At 43.3% G+C, this 18,536-nt stretch overlaps 2 protein-coding genes across 6 annotated transcripts; one reads left to right on the top strand and one right to left on the bottom strand.

The window, feature by feature from the left end:
• Nucleotides 1–454: 454 nt before the first annotated feature.
• brd1a (bromodomain containing 1a) lies at nucleotides 455–11,319 on the bottom strand. Of its 4 annotated transcripts, none has more exons than XM_042705762.1 (13): nucleotides 10,944–11,317; nucleotides 8,386–9,763; nucleotides 8,124–8,280; nucleotides 7,855–7,986; nucleotides 7,577–7,705; nucleotides 6,178–6,490; nucleotides 5,526–5,762; nucleotides 4,892–5,389; nucleotides 3,625–3,751; nucleotides 3,341–3,474; nucleotides 2,764–2,873; nucleotides 2,097–2,251; nucleotides 455–1,909 (listed from the first exon to the last, which is right to left on the bottom strand). In XM_042705762.1, the coding sequence occupies exons 2-13, from the start codon at nucleotides 9,744–9,746 to the stop codon at nucleotides 1,726–1,728; spliced, it is 3,537 nt and encodes a 1,178-aa protein (XP_042561696.1). In that variant the 5' UTR covers nucleotides 9,747–9,763; nucleotides 10,944–11,317; the 3' UTR covers nucleotides 455–1,725. The 4 variants fall into 4 exon arrangements, with proteins under 4 accessions (XP_042561696.1, XP_042561697.1, XP_042561699.1 ...); XM_042705763.1 differs by having other exon boundaries at nucleotides 2,764–2,870; XM_042705765.1 differs by lacking the exon at nucleotides 2,764–2,873 and having other exon boundaries at nucleotides 1,748–1,909.
• Nucleotides 11,320–11,668: 349 nt separating this feature from the next.
• zbed4 (zinc finger, BED-type containing 4) lies at nucleotides 11,669–18,356 on the top strand. Of its 2 annotated transcripts, none has more exons than XM_042705760.1 (2): nucleotides 11,669–12,157; nucleotides 13,638–18,356. In XM_042705760.1, exon 2 carries the CDS (start codon nucleotides 13,837–13,839, stop codon nucleotides 17,578–17,580), a length of 3,744 nt encoding a protein of 1,247 aa, XP_042561694.1. In that variant the 5' UTR covers nucleotides 11,669–12,157; nucleotides 13,638–13,836; the 3' UTR covers nucleotides 17,581–18,356. The 2 variants fall into 2 exon arrangements, with proteins under 2 accessions (XP_042561694.1, XP_042561695.1); XM_042705761.1 differs by lacking the exon at nucleotides 11,669–12,157 and adding an exon at nucleotides 12,174–12,968.
• Nucleotides 18,357–18,536: the final 180 nt, after the last annotated feature.

Genomic DNA, 18,536 nt, shown 5'->3' with positions numbered 1-18,536 from the left:
AACATACCTTGGTAAAAACGAAAAAACTTGCAAAATGTCGCTTTGAGTTTTTGGTTCCAAAGAGAAACAACACAGTTGTTGTCATACATGTCAACTTCTCATAACTGTGAAATGATGTCACCTATTACACTGCTTTCTTCTTCCCTTAAACAAGCTGCAGCCTGCAGAACATTATTTCTGAAATGTACCCGTTAGGAACGATCATCCTACATTGTGTGTAGATATGGTTAGAGATAAATTAATGTCATATTTATCCTTGTCTTCACACATACATTTTATAATTAAACACCTTTTTTAAGCAAGACCTTTTCAAGAGAGATCCAGTCGATAAAGTGAGTGATGCATAAAGTCTTCTATGGAGCTCTAGTGCCCTCTACTGGTGGAATGCCTGCACAGACTCAATGTGAGTATTCATAGCCACAGTTCTGACAAACTGGTATGAAGGCAAAACAGATCAGTAAGGTCTTTTTTATTATCAGTGAATCTATAAAAAAAAAAGAAAAGAAAATTTCCAGCACTCATTCATATTAAAAAAAAAAGTCTAGACACATGATGAATAGAAAACTACCCACTGCTACCCAGAACACAACTAAGTGGATGAAATGGAAGTCTAGTCAAACCGTCAAATTTACCAGATACTGTTAATAAAAAAAGGCAACTGAAATATCCACCAAAATGTGCCTTATTCCATATCAAATTCTTTTTCATATAAAGTAATGCAAATACTTTACTTGACAATAAATAACACAGGCACATGATTCCTACATCTATTGTGAAGGTCCCATAATACAACCAAAACAATGCATTATGTGAAAAAGACCGTATACAAATAAGCAATATCACTCACACCACACAAATTCAATTAAAAAAAGCATGGAAAAAAGTAAAATCTGGGCAGCAAGATCTCTACTTCTTTTGACCATTTTTTTTTTTCTTTTGGTTTCAACGCGCTTTCCATTTCCATAGTAACCGAAGACTTTCCCAAGTGAGCGTCTGGACAATACAGATATATATTTAGTTATATAAATATGTACGAACAAAATATACTAAAACTTGTAAAAACATTCTGCATTACAAAAACATTAATGCCAAAGGGAAGCTTATGTGTATAAACTTCAATAACTTAAAAACAATTAAAGATATTAAAAGAAAGACAAAGGAAAAAAAAAAAAAAAAAAACTTTCCAAACATGATCAAGCCATAATCTCAGCATTGTCTTTCAGCTTTGGGCTTGACATTCACAGCAACGGCAGGGAGTGCACCGTAGAACGAACCAGAATTCACCAGAAGTATAAATACTACAAATATTCTTGTACAGTACCAATTCCTTTTCTACACAATAAGTTAGTGTCCACTGATTTACAGTAATGTACAGAGTCTGTTAAATATGTTGATTTTTTTTTTTTTGCTATTCCCACCACAAGTGGAGATGAAGTGAATGATGAGTGGACAAAAAGAAAGTCATGATGGCCTTGGCAGTGACGATTGCAGCAGTCTCACAGCACGGTAATGGAGATGGAGAAACTGACACATTCAGTAAGCAGCAACTGGAAGAACAGTGAGGCCAGGGGGCACGCGACCACAGTGAGGTTAGAGGAGCTAAGGGACACAAGGCCATCCAGGTCCAGAGCATAGCAGGCCTTTGGGGGACCACTGCCTAAACACCAGCAGGACCCATACCTAGGGCACGGTCCTTCTACAGTCAGTTACCGGTGAGAATGTTGGCTAATCAACATCACTGAGGTCACTGACAGGCTCGTCCTGCACCCGGCTCAGGTGGTTCATCGCCCGGCTGAATGCCACCTGAACGGCCTTACGGACTGCAGACGTACGGCCTTCCATCATTTTGATCTTGTCAATAGTCTTGTCAATACCCAGTGGGACCATCTTGGATCTAGGAAGCCATTGCCTGAGAAATACATTGAAAACAATTACCAACAGAAGCCAATGTTGAAGTGTCTAGATTCACCTCAAGAGGGAGCTTAATCACACCATGACCACAAAGAAGTAGTGTTAGTGTTAGTGTTTGTGTGTGTGTGTGTGTGTGTGTGGGGGGGGGGGGGGGGGGGGGGGGGGTTATGTCAGATGAATCTCACCAGCTGCGTTTGTTGTCGAAGAACAGGACAAGAAAGAGCTCCTCTTCGGACTTGTACTGCATTTGCTCTCCGACCCTTAGTACGTCTAGCGGGGGCATGGGAATGGACACCCCGTTGTGCTGGCACCCCACTCGAGGCATGTGAGGGTCTATGATCTGGAGGAGCACAGGAGCAGCGTGGAGGTTACACACACTGGGCAAGCAGTAGATAAGGCTGGCCCAGCACACACACACACACTTGTACTTGCAAACAAAACGTGACACGGTCATCTCTAAGATCTACTTAGAGATGCTTTGTGCCTTCACATCCTTCTGCGGCGGTCCCTTTCTATACACACCCAGGGGGTATAAATGCTGCCACCTAGTGGCAAACACAGGGTCTGTGGATTTTTAGAAAACAGCCGACAAAGGGTTTCACACTGAACATATCAGTGCTGGTGTCTTGGTCACGTTTCTCACAAGCACAGGTTCACATTCAACACAGAGAAGTTAAATTGGAACGTGAGAGGGGCAACAAGGGTTTGTGTGTGTGTGTCTGAGAAAGAGAGGGAGAGAGAAAGAGAGAGAGAGAAGAGTCCACTCGTGCAAGGATCCACAAGAAGCAGCAAACTGAAGGGCAAAAAAAAAATGAGATGGTCAGTTTGACACATGCACGCGTTCACACTCACCAAGGCAGGGTAGGAAGGATATCCGCTACATTTTGCCCAAACTAGTTTTAGAGGTTCCAGAACAACTGTTGCAGCACTAGCGGGCATCCAAATATTGCTGTTGCCAACTTCTATGGAAGCAGGAATAACGACAATCAAGTTATGTGGGGTTCACTGCAAACAGAGCAAAACACCTCCAAAGCCATGCTTATAGTGACAGGGCACCCAACACAACACAACACCACACAACACAACAACACAACAACACAACAACACAACAGATACCTCAAACACAGAGCATACATCAACACATGATGCTGACAACATATCAATTTCATGTCAAAAAAAGAATACTAATGTAAATATTTGTAAATAATGTAAAAAATAAAAAGAATGGAAATTGTTGTCCACTAATCATGAATTGAGTATACGAAACATTTCAGAATTCAAACTAAGCGTCAGGTAAGTCAGTGAAACCAAAAATGAAGGCCTTTGACAAATGCCACTTAGTCTGAGTGAGCACTAATTGAGCAAACCCATCCACAACCACATGCAGCACACTCTACGGCGCCTGGCACCTCTACATGGGCAAACTCACCAGCAGCAATCCGTGCAGCTTTGGCAAAGTTCCCAGTCTCAATGCAAGCGATTAGTTCATTTTTGTCATCCACAGTATTCCTCCGCACCAGTGCTGGTTTCCCCTTCCCACATTTCGGAAGACTGAGGATGGAGCTTTTAAGAAAAAGAGGGCAGAAAGTGTCATGAGCACCTGTTTGAATACAGCGTGCCCCCTCTCAGGGTTCCTCTGGAGGTGGCGAAGGACACCTGGTACATGCTCTGCCAACAAGGGGCGGGTGTGTTGCAGCATAGCACAGCACCTACCTGGAGCTTCCCTGCACACTGCTGCTGGACGACATGCTGGACTCAGACGCACAGCGGCGGCGCGGCTCCAGTTGCCTGCTGGGACTGAGCTCCTTCTCCTGCTCCACAGAGAAGCCATTGGACAGGCCTACAGCCGCAACAACAACAGTTTACAGTTACGGTTGGCAAGAACGTACCGTCTGTATAGCACTAGCTATATGCTGTATGCTGTATAGCACTAGCTATATGCTGTATGTCTGTATAGCACTAGCTATATGCTGGATAGCACTAGCTATATGCTGTATGCTGTATGTCTGTATAGCACTAGCTATATGCTGTATGCTGTATAGCACTAGCTATATGCTGTATGTCTGTATAGCACTAGCTATATGCTGGATAGCACTAGCTATATGCTGTATGCCGTATGTCTGTATAGCACTAGCTATATGCTGTATGTCTGTATAGCACTAGCTATATGCTGTATGCTGTATAGCACTAGCAATATGCTGTATATCTGTATAGCACTAGCTATATGCTGTATGCTGTATAGCACTAGCTATATGCTGTATAGCACTAGCTATATGCTGTATGTCTGTATAGCACTAGCTGTTTGCTGTATGCTGTATAGCACTAGCTATAGGCTGAATGCTGTATGTCTGTATAGCACTAGCTATATGCTGTATGTCTGTATAGCACTAGCTATATGCTGTATGTCTGTATAGCACTAGCTATATGCTGTATGCCGTATGTCTGTATAGTACTAGCTATATGCTGTATGCTGTATGTCTGTATAGCACTAGCTATATGCTGTATGCTGTATAGCACTAGCTATATGCTGTATGCTGTATGTCTGTATAGCACTAGCTATATGCTGTATGCTGTATGTCTGTATAGCACTAGCTATATGCTGTATGTCTGTATAGCACTAGCTATATGCTGTATGTCTGTATAGCACTAGCTATATGCTGTATGTCTGTTTAGCACTAGCTATATGCTGTATGTCTGTTTAGCACTAGCTGTATGCTGTTTAGCACTAGCTATATGCTGTATGTCTGTATAGCACTAGCTATATGCTGTATGCCGTATGTCTGTATAGCACTAGCTCGCAGTGATATGAATGTAAAATGAAAGTATGACCATAATGTTCTTTTGCTCACTATGCAAAGTTAAATGACTCAAGACATACATTTAGTGAGTGCTCCAAACACTGAACCAGTAGTGTTGGTGCTGCTAATGAGAAGCTGGCATACAGGAGCACGTAATGCACAAGAGTGACTGTGCCTCTCACCTGTGTCTAAACGTTTGACAGGGGACTCATCCTCGCCCTCGCTGTCCCCCCCGGGGCTGCGGGTCCGTTTCCGGGGCTGCAGGAGCGTCTCCAGGCGGGGGATGACCACCGACAGGAAGGTCTTGGTGCCGAGCTGTGCACAGGCCGTGGGAGCCTCCATGCCCCGGGCAGGCTTCTGGGGGCTCACACTCTTTGACTTGCGAAAGAGCACCGCCGTGCGCCGGTTGACAGGGGCAGATGGCGCGGCGAGCGTGGAGGTGGCCACCACACTGACGTCGCTGTCGGAGAGAAGCAGGTGATCTTGCGAGTGTCCGTTGAGCATCTCCTTGGGCACTGAGGTGCCGCTCTTGCCACCGTCAAACTTCACCCGCTTGGGGCACTTGGGGTCAGGGCTGGAGTCAATGGGTTTGAGGGTAGGAGGTTCAGAGTTGCTTGCAGAGTTTGCGAGCATAGGCAAGGTGTCCGAGGGTTCAAGTTTTGGGGGAAGAGACTTATCTCCTGTAAACAACACAACACTTTGTCAGTGCTGGAGGGGAGATAGAGCTGAGAAAATAAGCATTCTGTCTAATGACTGGCAAACGAAACAGAATAATTCCTCACTATCCCTACGCTGGTGTGTTCAGTTCAAACCTACCTTCTTCTAACGAACCCGTCTCCACGACGGGTTTCTTTTCTGCGGGGGTTGGCAGCGTCTTCCTCAGACTCATCTCATTCCTGATGTCGTTGATGATCTTCTTCAGCAGCTTCAGACGCTTGCTGCGCGAGGGACTGGACTTCATAGAAGTGGTTACGTCTAGCTTCTCCAGCAGCTCGCGCAGCTGCTCCTCCAGGGACATGTGCTCCCGGTTGGCTGGGACCAACAGGCGGTCCACTGGAACAGAAACATTGACCATTCATGAAAAGGGCTCAAGTCTCAACTGCAATAACTAGATGGACTGAACCTCAAACAGGCCAAACAGTAATGGTATCTGTGCACATAATGTCCAATACGTACGTAGATCTCAGAAAACCTTTGAATCTATAGAGTCTAAACCTCTTAACAAGGTAATATAGTATTAATATCTGTTGGTAGGAATCCCTGGTGAGAATCATACAAGAATGCACTGATAAAAAGGAGTTTCCTCAGCACTAAAGCTACTAATACAATCCTGTACAATGAAGAAACTGTACTCTTGGTTGAGGGTCTGTGACCAGTGTCATTGTTTGCTTTTGATCATATTACTGTTCCACTTTTAACACCTGCAGAACACACTTTGTGCTCAAATGTATTGGTCCGTTTCATTTACCTTCCTCCCATGTGAAAGGTGTTGACGGCTCCACTTTCGGCTGCTCAGACAGGTGCATGCCACTGTCCATCTCAAAGCCGATGCGCTCGATGTCTCTTCTGGTCTTCCTGAGCAGTGCTCCACCGCAGTCTCGCAGGCGCACTGCTGCGCGGTAGAAGAATGTGTCCTTGGCGTTGTACTTCATGCAGTTTGAAATGATCAGGTTGAAGTCTGCCTCGAAGTCCTCCAAGTTGCGGTATTCGTGGAGATCAATGCGTTTCCTCATGGTGGAAAAGTCCATGGGGAGTTTAATGTGATCAATGTAGTCAGGAACCTTAGGAAACCGAAACGCATCTATTTATCAGTGGCTTTTTTCACCACCACCACCACCATCATCATCATCATCAACACAACTTCCATCCAACATGTAAACTGTTGGTTTTGCTAGCCACTATTAAATGTGTATTAAAGAACATAAATACAAAAAAGTAACTAGCAACTGTGCATATCCATCTGGTATTTTAACTGTGCATATATCCACCTCGCTTTGACCATGGTTTACACTGCATTACTAGTTACATATGCAGCTCTTCCTAACAGTCAACAAGAACATTTTGCGTCATTTGAAAAAAAGTGGAAGTACAAATTTAAGCTAATGCTGTGCACATAAACCATATTCCTAAAAAACATTGTATTTTTCAATGAGCAATACAGGCGTTATATTTGTATTTTGTATACCAACCTATAAAAGACAAGAAAGGTATTTTCCTTGCACTAAGGGCCATGCACATAGTAAGCAGGTAGTAAGTACATATAGTATTCTAACTGCTAGCATAGAAGATGTTGCAATAAATGACAGTATACCAAGGAAAAACATTTAGATTTAGTGCTCCAGAGCAGTTCAACATAAATGGGACTATTGAGAATTAGCTGAAACACAGATAGGCCCACTGAATCTCCAGGCGTCCTTGAAGCGTCAAGGTGAGGGCAGTTGTCTCTGTCTCTGTCTCTGTCTCTGTCTCTGTCTCTGTCTCTGTCTCTGTCTCTGTCTCTGTCTCTGTCAAATTTGTGTTGTTACTTTAGTTTGTGGTGCTCTTTTCACCAAATATTGTTTAAGTTACCTTTTTCACTTTCACCATCGGTTTCAAAAAATGTAACATCTTTTTAATGAGACTTTGTTGTCAGTCCACATTTCTGTTGCAGTCTATGAGCTGGCTGTAACACGATACATGACGGCTTAACACAACATGGCCAAGATTATGGAAAGCATTGACCCACAGCGCTGCATTCTAATACACAAATGAGCCATTATACAAACATTGTAGACAATAATTCAGCCACGGGCTAACCGGGCTCAGCACTCACAGGAGACCTTTCCTGACTTAAACAAGTGCAATTCAAGACTGTTGCAGAAACTTACTTCACTAAGGCTGACAGGCTGTGCAAACACCTTGGCCTGGTCTTTCTCCTGGAGTTGATCCAGCACTGCACGCAGCAGGATGGTGAGCGGACTGAGCTGGACCTCCAGCACCTTCTGCTGCAGCCTCATCTGCCACAAGTCAGAAAAACACGAACCAACTCATTTATTCAAAAAAAAAAAGAAGAAATTGAGTTCCACGATGCAGTAATTCACAGGTGCCTACCAACATATTTGGGGACAAAACATGAGCCTGTTTTCAACATTGAAAAACAGACTACCTCTTCTCTTTTCAGCTTCTCTCTCTTGCGGATCAGCTCCAAAAGTAGCCTGGCACGCTCCAGGTCATGCCGCAACCGATGCCACTCTTTAAGCTGTTCTTTTAAGGCCCAGCTCTCCTCCTCATTGTGTTTCTACATATCAATAATCAATATCAACCGGTTATTTCAATGAAAAAAGAAAAAGAAAAGAAAGACACCGCATTTCCTGATCCACTGGTGCTGAATATGTTTAGCCAACCTATAAAAGACAAGAAAGGTACTCCACTTACCGGCTGTGCAATTTTCTGTGTCTGTAAGCCAGACTGAAGCCGTCTTATTAGTGGGAGTCCATTCCTAGATTGTCTCTTCAGAGTCCAGTAATTCAAGACCAGCTCGACAAACACCCTCTTCTTCTGAAGAGAAACCTGATTGAGGATTGTATTTAATCTGTAGACAAAGGGGGGGGAAATAAAATGAATTACTACTATCTACTTTGGAAGAAAAAAATGACTGATGTTTTACTCTACATACTCTAGAGTAAAGTGAACATACCTTTCGGGAGGAAAGCTAGGCACAGACACACTCGGGGCTGGAATCACTGGCTCGGACTCAGTCTTCTTACATTTCTTTTTCTTATACTTCCCTTTTAATCGTGTCCTCTTGCATTTTTTTTCTGTTTTCTGACAAAGTCCATTTTTGGTTTTGGCATCATCGTAGATAGTAAGAGGTCTCCGGACACAACCATTGGGGGTGTGGGCATCACAGTAGGCTGTCTTTTTCACAGAGAAGGTGGGGGTGCCAGCATCAGTCATCTCTTTGATAGGTTCCATTTTCATGAACAGGCCAGCCTTCTGTGCACAGCTTACATGGAATGCAGTGTAACAGTTGGCTTTGTGGCACTGGATGCAGGCACCAACACCTTTCTCCTTGCAGAGATAACAAGTCAGTTTCCAGCGGGCCGGTGGAATGTTTGCCACGCCGTCTATGGGCTCGATAAAGACTGTATTGGAGAAGCCCACCTCAGGCACCCAAAGGGCACAAACAACATGTCCCCAACGGTCGTCATCCGTCTTCTTAACAGCGCCACCCTTGTTAGGGCAGAGGATGCAGTCTGCAGGCTGACTAGGACACTGAAGACAGTGGCGACACAGCCACTGGCCCTCAGGAATATAGGGCACACCATAACACTCCTGGTGCACTGCTAGGTTGCACATGTCACAAAAAAGGATGGCGTTGCTGTTCTGACACTCCCCATCCATGCAGATGCAGCAGACAGCATCCTCGTCAATGAGGGACTGAGGATCCCCTTGGCTCTGGCTCTCAAGGAATGACTCCTTCTCAAAGCGGTCCACCAGGAACTCAAACACATTCTGAGACACTTGGCTGTAACCCTCGCTCCTTCTCTTCTCGTTGACTAGCTCCAGCCACGCATAGTCCTCCTCGTCCATGTCATATTCCACTTCTTCATCAAGCTCCTCTGCAGTCTTCTCAACATACTTGTAGTATGCCGGGGGTCTGCGTGGGACTGCTGGCAGGTTGTACTCAACAGTGCGAATTCTGGGCTCAGGAAGTGTGCTGCCAGACACATGACCACCATGTGCATTTGTCAGAGCAGCATTTTTCTTCTGCTGGTTATTTTTTAGCCTCACAGACCGCAGGAGAACTTGCTGTGGCTTTTCATTGTTTTCCTTGTTGCTAGTGCACTCCAAGATCTCTTGAGCAGTTGGATCATCATCATTGATGATGTCCAACTTGTCATATATACTAACGCGATGCACCCGGCCATCGATCTCTAGTTCAACCATGCGCTGTGCCTGTGCGTAAGTAAGGGTTTCTCTGTTGGGTGATGGTTTGATTGGAGAGGAAGGCCGCGGAGGTGCAGGGGCCCTGTGGTGCCGAGCTTTCTTCTTCATTATGACAGCTTAAAAAACTGCAGATAAGAAAAAAAAAATTCATTTTCAGTTAATACACAAACCTATTAGGACTTAGGAAATAGACTGAATGGCAAGTGGGCAGTATAATAAGTTCAGTAATATAAACATCAAGACTCAAATCGTTAAGAAATCTGCATTTCCGTGATGTCTGTGAAAATCAAGTACTGCTGGGTGCAGAAGGAGTATTGCGTCACAAAAAAAGACCACCATGAGGTTATGCAGTCTGACAGAAGCAGTCTGATTTCAAAAAAGAACTGCCCCTGACAACAGATGATAGGCTACTCCCTATCCCAAAGAATACAGTGCATGTCTGACGAAACGAACCGATACCAATTGAACAAAACTTACGAATGAGATTGCCTGCAGCACTGAAAAGACAAGCTATTCCACTGACGATAAGTGACATCCGGCTACTCAGGTTATCACACTATCAGGCAGTCTTCAAAATAGGCATAATGTCGGCACAGCTGACAAGCAGAACGTGGAAGGCCTACACTATAGAGGCAAGTAACACAGTGTTAAGAGAGTCCGTATCTTCACGCAATCACTAAGACAGGGCTACTCTGTCCAGCTAGCTCAGTTAGCTCATCACTGCAATGTTCGTCCCGGCCCTTCACCAATGCAATCTTTAATATTACCTACACATAGTCAAAAATAATAGGGTTTACCACTCAGCGCTCAAGATGACTATACCCCTACTCTTCTCCGCGTCTATATTTGATCGTTCTCCTTGGACATGTAGCCTAGAAGTCAGGCTCTTCGTTAGCTTGCCAGAAAGCTAGCCCTAGCCAGCTAACTAGCCAAGTTAGCAAAGACATATCCTGGCAAGAAGTCCTTCTGGATACCTTTAAATTCAATTTGGGCCACATGACAGAGATAGCAAGCTAGCTTGCTACTGCACAACCAAGTAGTCATGCTTAACAACTACTCAGCTCAAAAGCTGTTCAGCTTCATTAAATACATCAAGAAAGGACAGAGCAATCATTGCAACAAGCGGCCTGCGGTAGAGGGGCAGCTCACAATAATAAAACAGCAAATGGCGTCCAACAAAACAAGACGCTAAACATCCTCTCTCTGTTTCTTTACGGCTTGTTCAACTTCTCACTTCCTCATAATTTAGTAGACACTTCCAACATTGTCCTAAAATGGAAAGGCACCAATAATGAAACACATTACCTCTGGAACCCAATGCTTTTAGATGTAGATGGCAGCAGCTTTAACAAGCAATGGCGATATGGCCTGCTAAGCTGCTGAAGGTCCGTACACAATGTTCTCATCCAACGAGTGCTAGTACAGCTACCCACCGACAAAATAATGGGATACAGACATGTACCCACTAAGGTCTTTTGACTCATAAAATCGGATGCAACATCAGTATTTTCTTTTGTTTAGCATATCATTCATGATTTTACGTATCCTATTTCCTGTAACGTTAACGATCGGCTGCAGTAGGCTTCTCTATCCTACCAACAACAATGCAGACGGCTCACTACACTACTGACCCACCCGCTACGTTGTACGCCGTTACGTATTACGCAAACGATGCACATGAAGTTGCCACCCATGTGTTCTGCTTATTATTTCATATTATCAGTGGCAACTGATTGTATTCATGTGATGAACATGATTCACTTACGAAGCATGTATTGACAAAGATAGAGGAATCGAATGATAAACCAAGGTGAATACTACTGACATACACACTTAACACTGACCACTTAACTAGTACTCTGAGTTGTGCATACCCGCAAGTTGTTGAGCATTTTAAATTAGATGATGCAGGTAAGGCTGAATCGGGAGGTAAAGGTGGGGCATGATATTCTGGTCTTTTGGAAAACACATCAGCAAACAATCTTTTGTCATTTAAATACCACAATGATGCTTTGTTAACCCCACCCATAATGGCGCCTAGGTGCCCCTGAAAGACCCTTAGGTCAAGAAACCCCGTATGTTTGGGTTAATTTGAAGTGCAAACTAAGCCAAACAGGCAAAGGAAACAAATGAATCCACAGTGAAATATCGAGACATGCATATATTGTGCCGTTCGTTAAGGTTCTTAAATTTAGTGACAACAAACGTTTTCTTTTCCAGTGCGTGATATACCATAGGATACAAAAATGTTAATAAAGCATTAATGCGTTGAACCTGTAATGTAAGTGTTGTTTTCCTTTTATTGCCCCGTCGCCATATTGGACACCCTTAAACCCTATGACATCATGAAAGCGTGTTCCTTCCGTTGGTCGCTGAGGGGAGCTACTACTACCGACTGATGTTAACGCTAAGTGCACAGGAGACAAAGCAACGAACTAATTGCCCCCTGGATCAATCACATGCGATTTTTTAACTGTTTAGGAACCGAAACCTACATAATTATGAGACGGATTATTTAGGTAAGAATGTTTTGCTTCTCTGGTCTATGTTAAGTGATTTCCTTGATGTAAAGCGGTTGTAGTATTGGGCTTATCCGGTTCCCTAGCTGGTTCTACTACACTGTTCTGCTGCCAAGATCTGGTTCTGTCTCACCAGGTTATGTCCTGTGTGGCCTAACGTTGCCGTCGAAAGGACCATATGAGCTAACGTTAGCTTTTTGAGTGGTCAGTTACTGTGATCACATTTTATCGTGTTTGAACTGTAAATTAGTTGGGATTACTGTGTCTGAGCAACTCCGTCTACAAATCCATGTGACAGTTAGGCTATCTATCGTTAGGCTGTAGTTTATGTCCCTATTTGTTTGTGTCTAACGCAAGCCAAATAGCTAGCCGTGATGGCCTTCTAACATTAGCTTGGTAGCTAAGTGGCTAATGTTCGCCAAGGAATGGCCACAACATCCAAATTGAATCCATGCGCCTATTCACCAAATCTCCGTGTTCTTCAGAAAGTGCTACACATTTTTATGTCACATGAACGAAATAACCATAATTGGTTTCTTCATGTAATTAACTGGCTAGGTGATTTTTTTTCTAACACGTCTAGAGAATTAAGCATTGTGTAATTAATTACATAGAAATATAAGTGTGCTTATAATTGCCTTTAGCCACTGTCACTCGAAATGCTTTGTTTGATACCTTAAATATTAACGTAACTGTAGCATGACTGCGAACACGGTATGTCGAACACTGTATCTTTAAGGCAGACCCGGAACGTAGCAAAGCAAACCCGGAAAAGTTGAGTAATCATTGTCAAAAGCAACGGGTATATTTGGTAAGTTCGCTAGCGCTAGCTATATTGGTATCGAGGAAAAGGCTTAACTAGAGACCTAACGTACTATAATCGCTTGCTAAATTTGATGTCAAACGTGCAACGCAAAATTGTCGCTTTTACTCCAGAACTCTCTAAAAAGCTAAGCACAAGCACACATGTCTGTACCATCAACTGTGATAATACCGTTTACAGTTATAACCAGATAGTTATAAACTATGATAGTGGGTAGGTGGCATTGACAATCGGAAAACGGCACCCAAACTCCTGTGGGCTACAGTTCCGGGTTAGATGTGTCGTTATTGTAGGAACACACATCGTAGCATTTCCTGTTGATGGTGTCTCACTTTCTTACCCACTGGAGGACATCGAACCATGCTTGAAATTAGTATCACATTCCCATGTCTTCAGTCATGGCATATATTTTCCTTTAAACGTTTTTGCATTTTTTCCCCTACTGGAAATGACTTGAAATATACATACACACTGGATTTTACTTAATTATTAAACATAATAAACATATGGACTCTTTGGCATGCATCATAACTAACAGCCTTAAACACTTATAGGTCCAAACACAAGAGCTGTAGTTGTTTGAGGAAGGCAGACAAGACCAGAGCAAGGTCAAAATGGTTCTAATCTAAATGTCTTTCTGTTTTTCTTGTTTTTCAGGATTTCAGGAAATGAGCAAGTTCTTCAAACCATTGCAGAGGACAATGCCAACAATGCCAGCCCTGTGGATTTGGAGAATAACACTGATTTGATCATATTGCAGGAACATACACGCCCACCACACTAATGACTCTTGAACATTTGACAATTTACCTTCAATAGAGAACCTTCAGCCCCTGCAGAATCTTGCTCTGTTAACATGGATGGAGAAGAAGGCCTCTCTGATAAAAGTGATGTAGGCCTGGAACATAATGGCTGCATAGGAGAGGACAAGAGACGAGTCAAAGCGACATGTTTGAAAATTGAAGGTCAAGATGGATACGTTTTTAAATCGTATAGCATCACACCTCATGATGGAACAGAGGCAAAATCCTCTGCCAGTGTGTCAGAAGCTTTAGGTAATGACATTTCCTCTGTTGAGAGCCCATCAAATGATGTATCTACTCAGGTTAACCAACAGTCATCAGAGGGTGCTGTGACTGGGGAGTTTAGTGAAAAAGATGATTCTCCAACCTCTCCAGCCATTACCAATGGGCCCAACGACGAGAACACTGATGTGGATGAAGAAAATCCACCAGAAAATGACACACCATTGCATATTAAAGAGGAACCAAATTCAATGGACGAGGGCACGCCAGAGGACGAAAAGTTATCATATGATAGTTCTGTAGGCCCTTTTGTTAGCAGAGATAATGATGACTATGGTGGATTGCTAAGTGGCTACACAAGTACCCTTTACGATGTCGCCATGGATGCAGTTACTCAGAGCCTTCTGTCATCCATGAGGAACCCTGTAAATCCACGGAAAAAGTCTCCTGCCTGGAACCATTTCTTCATATCTCCACGAGATAGTACCAAAGCTATTTGTATGTACTGTATGAAAGAGTTTAGTAGGGGTAAGAATGAAAAAGACCTGAGCACTAGTTGTTTAATGAGACATGTACGCAGGGCTCACCCCACTGTGCTTTTACAAGACGGGGAGAGCCCCTGTAATTCTATGTCTAGTGCTGTTGCCTCATCCTCAATACCTCCCATGAAATCACCAAATAATGGAGACTTGGCAGCTCATGCTACAGAGAACAACACCTCACCATCAACCTCCACAACGGAAGCCACCAACACGTCATCCAAAGAAGCACCATTAAAAATCAAACCAAAATTGGAAAAGTGCACCAAGACCGGCCCTGGCACAGGCTCATCCCCACATTCCACCAACAACCATATTGATGATCTGATGGATGGAGGTTTGGCATCAGCACCAAAAAACTCCAATTCTCGGAGGCGATCGGCTGTGTGGAAACATTTTTATTTATCCCCTGCTGACAGCTCCAAAGCTGTGTGTATACACTGCATGAACGAGTTCAGTCGAGGAAAAAACGGAAAGGACTTGGGAACAAGTTGCCTGATACGCCACATGTGGCGTGCCCACCGTGAAATTGTCATCGAGGAAAACGGTCAGGGCTCCAGCATTCCACCACCATACACAACACCACCTACACTTCTGTCACGCACACAGGCACAGGACTCTGTTGAGGTGAAAAAGGAACCCATTTTTGCCTCATGCTCTCCTGAAACATCAGATGAAGTGCCACAGAATAACAATGCAGACTTGGATGTTAAAGAGGAGTCAGATGATGCCACATATCAGATAGGGCAAGGGTCTTTGCTTGACTTGTCATTTGGATTGAAAGGTGAAAATCTACCATCAGCTTCTTCACCAGAGGAGCCATCTCATGCTCCCAGCTTGAATGAGGACCTGAGTTCAGTGTTCCAGCAAAACAAGAAAATAATGAAAAGGGTGAAATCTGAAGTGTGGCATCATTTTATTGTTTCGCCAGTCGACCAGCTGAAAGCTCTCTGTCGATATTGTCCCTGTGTTATTAGTCGAGGAAAACGTGGCGACTTTGGCACAAGCTGTTTGATGAGACATCTTATGAGACGACACCCCGACGTCCTAAAGAACCAAAAAAACACATACGACAAGGTGCCCTCACCACAGTCACCCTACACAGAGGGGGTTTCTGCCAAGGTGACTGACAAACCCATTCATGAGAAAAAATCAAATACTCTGTCTGTGTTCAGCAAAAAGACTTCAAAGCTGTGGAATCATTTTTCTATTTCTACTGCAGATCCCACAAAAGTGATCTGTTTGCACTGTAGCCGCACAATTAGCAGAGGTAAAAAGACCACAAACCTTGGCACAAGTTGCTTGTTCAGGCACATGCAGAGGTTTCATGGACATTTTCTCGAAAATAACAGCAATAACTCAGGTGATGTGTCAACTGCTGAACTTCAAATTAACCATGAGCTCATGGACACTTCCTCCTATGAAGAAAATGGTGAGAAATTTGATGAATACCATCCGGTTGCCAAAAAAATCACCAAACTTGTTGCAGAAATGCTTGCACTTGATCTTCAGCCATCTGCAGTGGTGGAGAATGTCGGTTTGAACCGACTGCTGGAATACCTCCAACCACAGTATACTCTACCCTCCTCATCCTACTTCACCAGCACTGCCATACCAGAAATGTATGAACGGGTGAAAGAAGTTGTTCTTACACATCTGAAAGAGGCTGAGGGTGGCATCGTCCACTTTACAACAGGTATCTGGGTAAGCAGCCAAACCAGGGAGTATCTCACTCTGACGGCTCACTGGGTTGCTTGTGAATCATGTGTACGTCCACAGGGCCAAGACTTTCACTGCTCGGCTCTTCTCAATGTCTCCCAGATAGACTGTGACTATAACATGGAGAACATTCAGAAGCAGCTCGAGTATCTCTGGGACACATGGATTGCTTCTTCAGGCCTCAGGATTGGATACACTGTAACAGATAATCAGATAATTGGAAATGTTTTGGAAGACAGTGGTCATGCCACCCTTCAATGTTTTGGTCACACAATAGACCTCATCGTGAGTGAAGCCATAAAGAGTCAGAGAATGGTTCAGAATATTCTTAGCATTGCCCGCAAAATCTGTGAACGTGTACACCGCTCAGCAAAAGCGAAGGAAAAGTTGACCGAACTACAGAAGACATACCAGTTACCTGAAAATCAACTTGTCCAGGATGTTCCGTCCAAATGGAAAACGTCCTTTTTCATGCTTGAACGTTTAGTGGAACAAAAGAAAGCCATTGATGAAATGTCCAATGAGTGTAATTTCAGGGAACTGATAAGCTGTGATCAATGGGAGGTGATGCAGTCAGTGTGCAATGCTTTAAAGCCTTTTGAGGTAGCCTGCAGGGAGATGAGCAATCGCACTGCCACACTCGGCCAAGTCATACCTCTCATACACATCCTCAACCGAAAAATTGATATGCTCTTTGACGAGACGATGGGTATAGACAACATGCTCAAGTCTCTAAAAGAAGCCATGGTCACCAGAATGTCCTCCACACTGCATGATCCAAGATACACTTGGGCAACAATGCTGGACCCACGGTACAAGACCTCCCTGTTCTCAGAGGAAGAGGCCGAACAGTGCAAACAAGACCTCATTCAAGAACTGGAGGTGTCACTGTCTACCTCAGATGAAGCAAAGCCTCTTCTGTCCAATGGATGTGGTGAAGTCTCAACTCCATCCAACAGCTCTGTTGCAAAAAAGGATGACCTCTGGTCTCTCATGGATGACATCAGGAACAAAATCAAACAGGAGGAAAAGCCAAAGGCTTCAGAAATAGCAGTTCTGGAGTACTTGGAGGAGGACATTCTGGATCAAAGCTGCAATCCACTGGATTATTGGAATTTGAAAAAGTACCTATGGCCAGAGCTTTCTAAGGTAGCTGTTCGGTATGTGGGCTGTCCACCTAGTGTTGTCCCAGCAGAGACTCTGTTCAGCACAGGGAGTATGAATTGTGCCCTGAATCAGTCCAGACCAATGCTGGAAAATTTAGAGGGACTTCTCTTTTTAAAGGTCAACCTTCCCTTGATATATTTTCAGTACTGATCTTGACCTCTAATTTGAATTTTTCATACACCCTTTTGTGCCCAATCAAGGATCATATCATAGTTATCACAGGGTCCTTAAGAATATTTTACAATGAGGAGATTCATATTCAATACTTAAAATGTTTTGCCATTTTGCATCATGTTTTTTTTTTCTCTTTGTGTACTACTGTTGCAACACTGCAAACTGGAGTTGATGTCAAACTCAGTCATTTGTATCAGGGAGGGGGGGGTTGGTGTATCTAGCTGTAGGGGTGATGGTTTATTGCTGTATTATGATTTTTGTATTTATTTGGTCTTCTTTCTCCTTGTGCCTTAGAACTACTTCAGGTCAAAATGCTGTAAATACTTTAATGATTTGCAAACAAAGTCTTCAGTTTAAATAATGTAAAATAAACCTAGATGCTGAATTTGTGTTTTTATATCTATTGGCCCAAAAGAAAAAATCTGTGACTAAAACGTTTTTGTTTTGTTTGTTATTTAATTATTTTATTGTGAATTTATGTCTCATGGTACTGTCATAGAAGTAGAATCTTTTAAAACTCACTGAAATGTTTCTTAATGAACTGTGTAAATGTTTTTTTCAGGACAAGCAATTTGTTTATAACAGTTGCCTCACAAGCACAATTGTCTTCTCTGAGGGATTAAATTATGGGTTATTGTCAAGTAAAATGTACTGTATATTTTATAAATAATGGTCTCTGAACAGAATTTGATAAACATTCAGACTGGAACAATGCTAATTTTGTGATTTGTAAATAAAACATTTCCTCCTGATTTAGTGTCTTAACTGTTCACTAGTAATGACTGTCTACCTGGTTGGTGTTGAGTGCAGAAGGTCTAACTGTTGTGCTCGGTCCAGAGCCCCCAATGCTGCCACAGACTCATTGTGTCTATAGAGATGTTATTGAAACTTCATTCTACATGTGGAACTGAGATGAGGTTAGACCAGGTCTG

This window comes from Clupea harengus, unplaced genomic scaffold (assembly GCF_900700415.2).
Source record: "Clupea harengus unplaced genomic scaffold, Ch_v2.0.2, whole genome shotgun sequence".
In the NCBI taxonomy this organism is placed as follows: domain Eukaryota; kingdom Metazoa; phylum Chordata; class Actinopteri; order Clupeiformes; family Clupeidae; genus Clupea; species Clupea harengus.
This window is presented reverse-complemented; position numbering and strand designations above follow the sequence as displayed.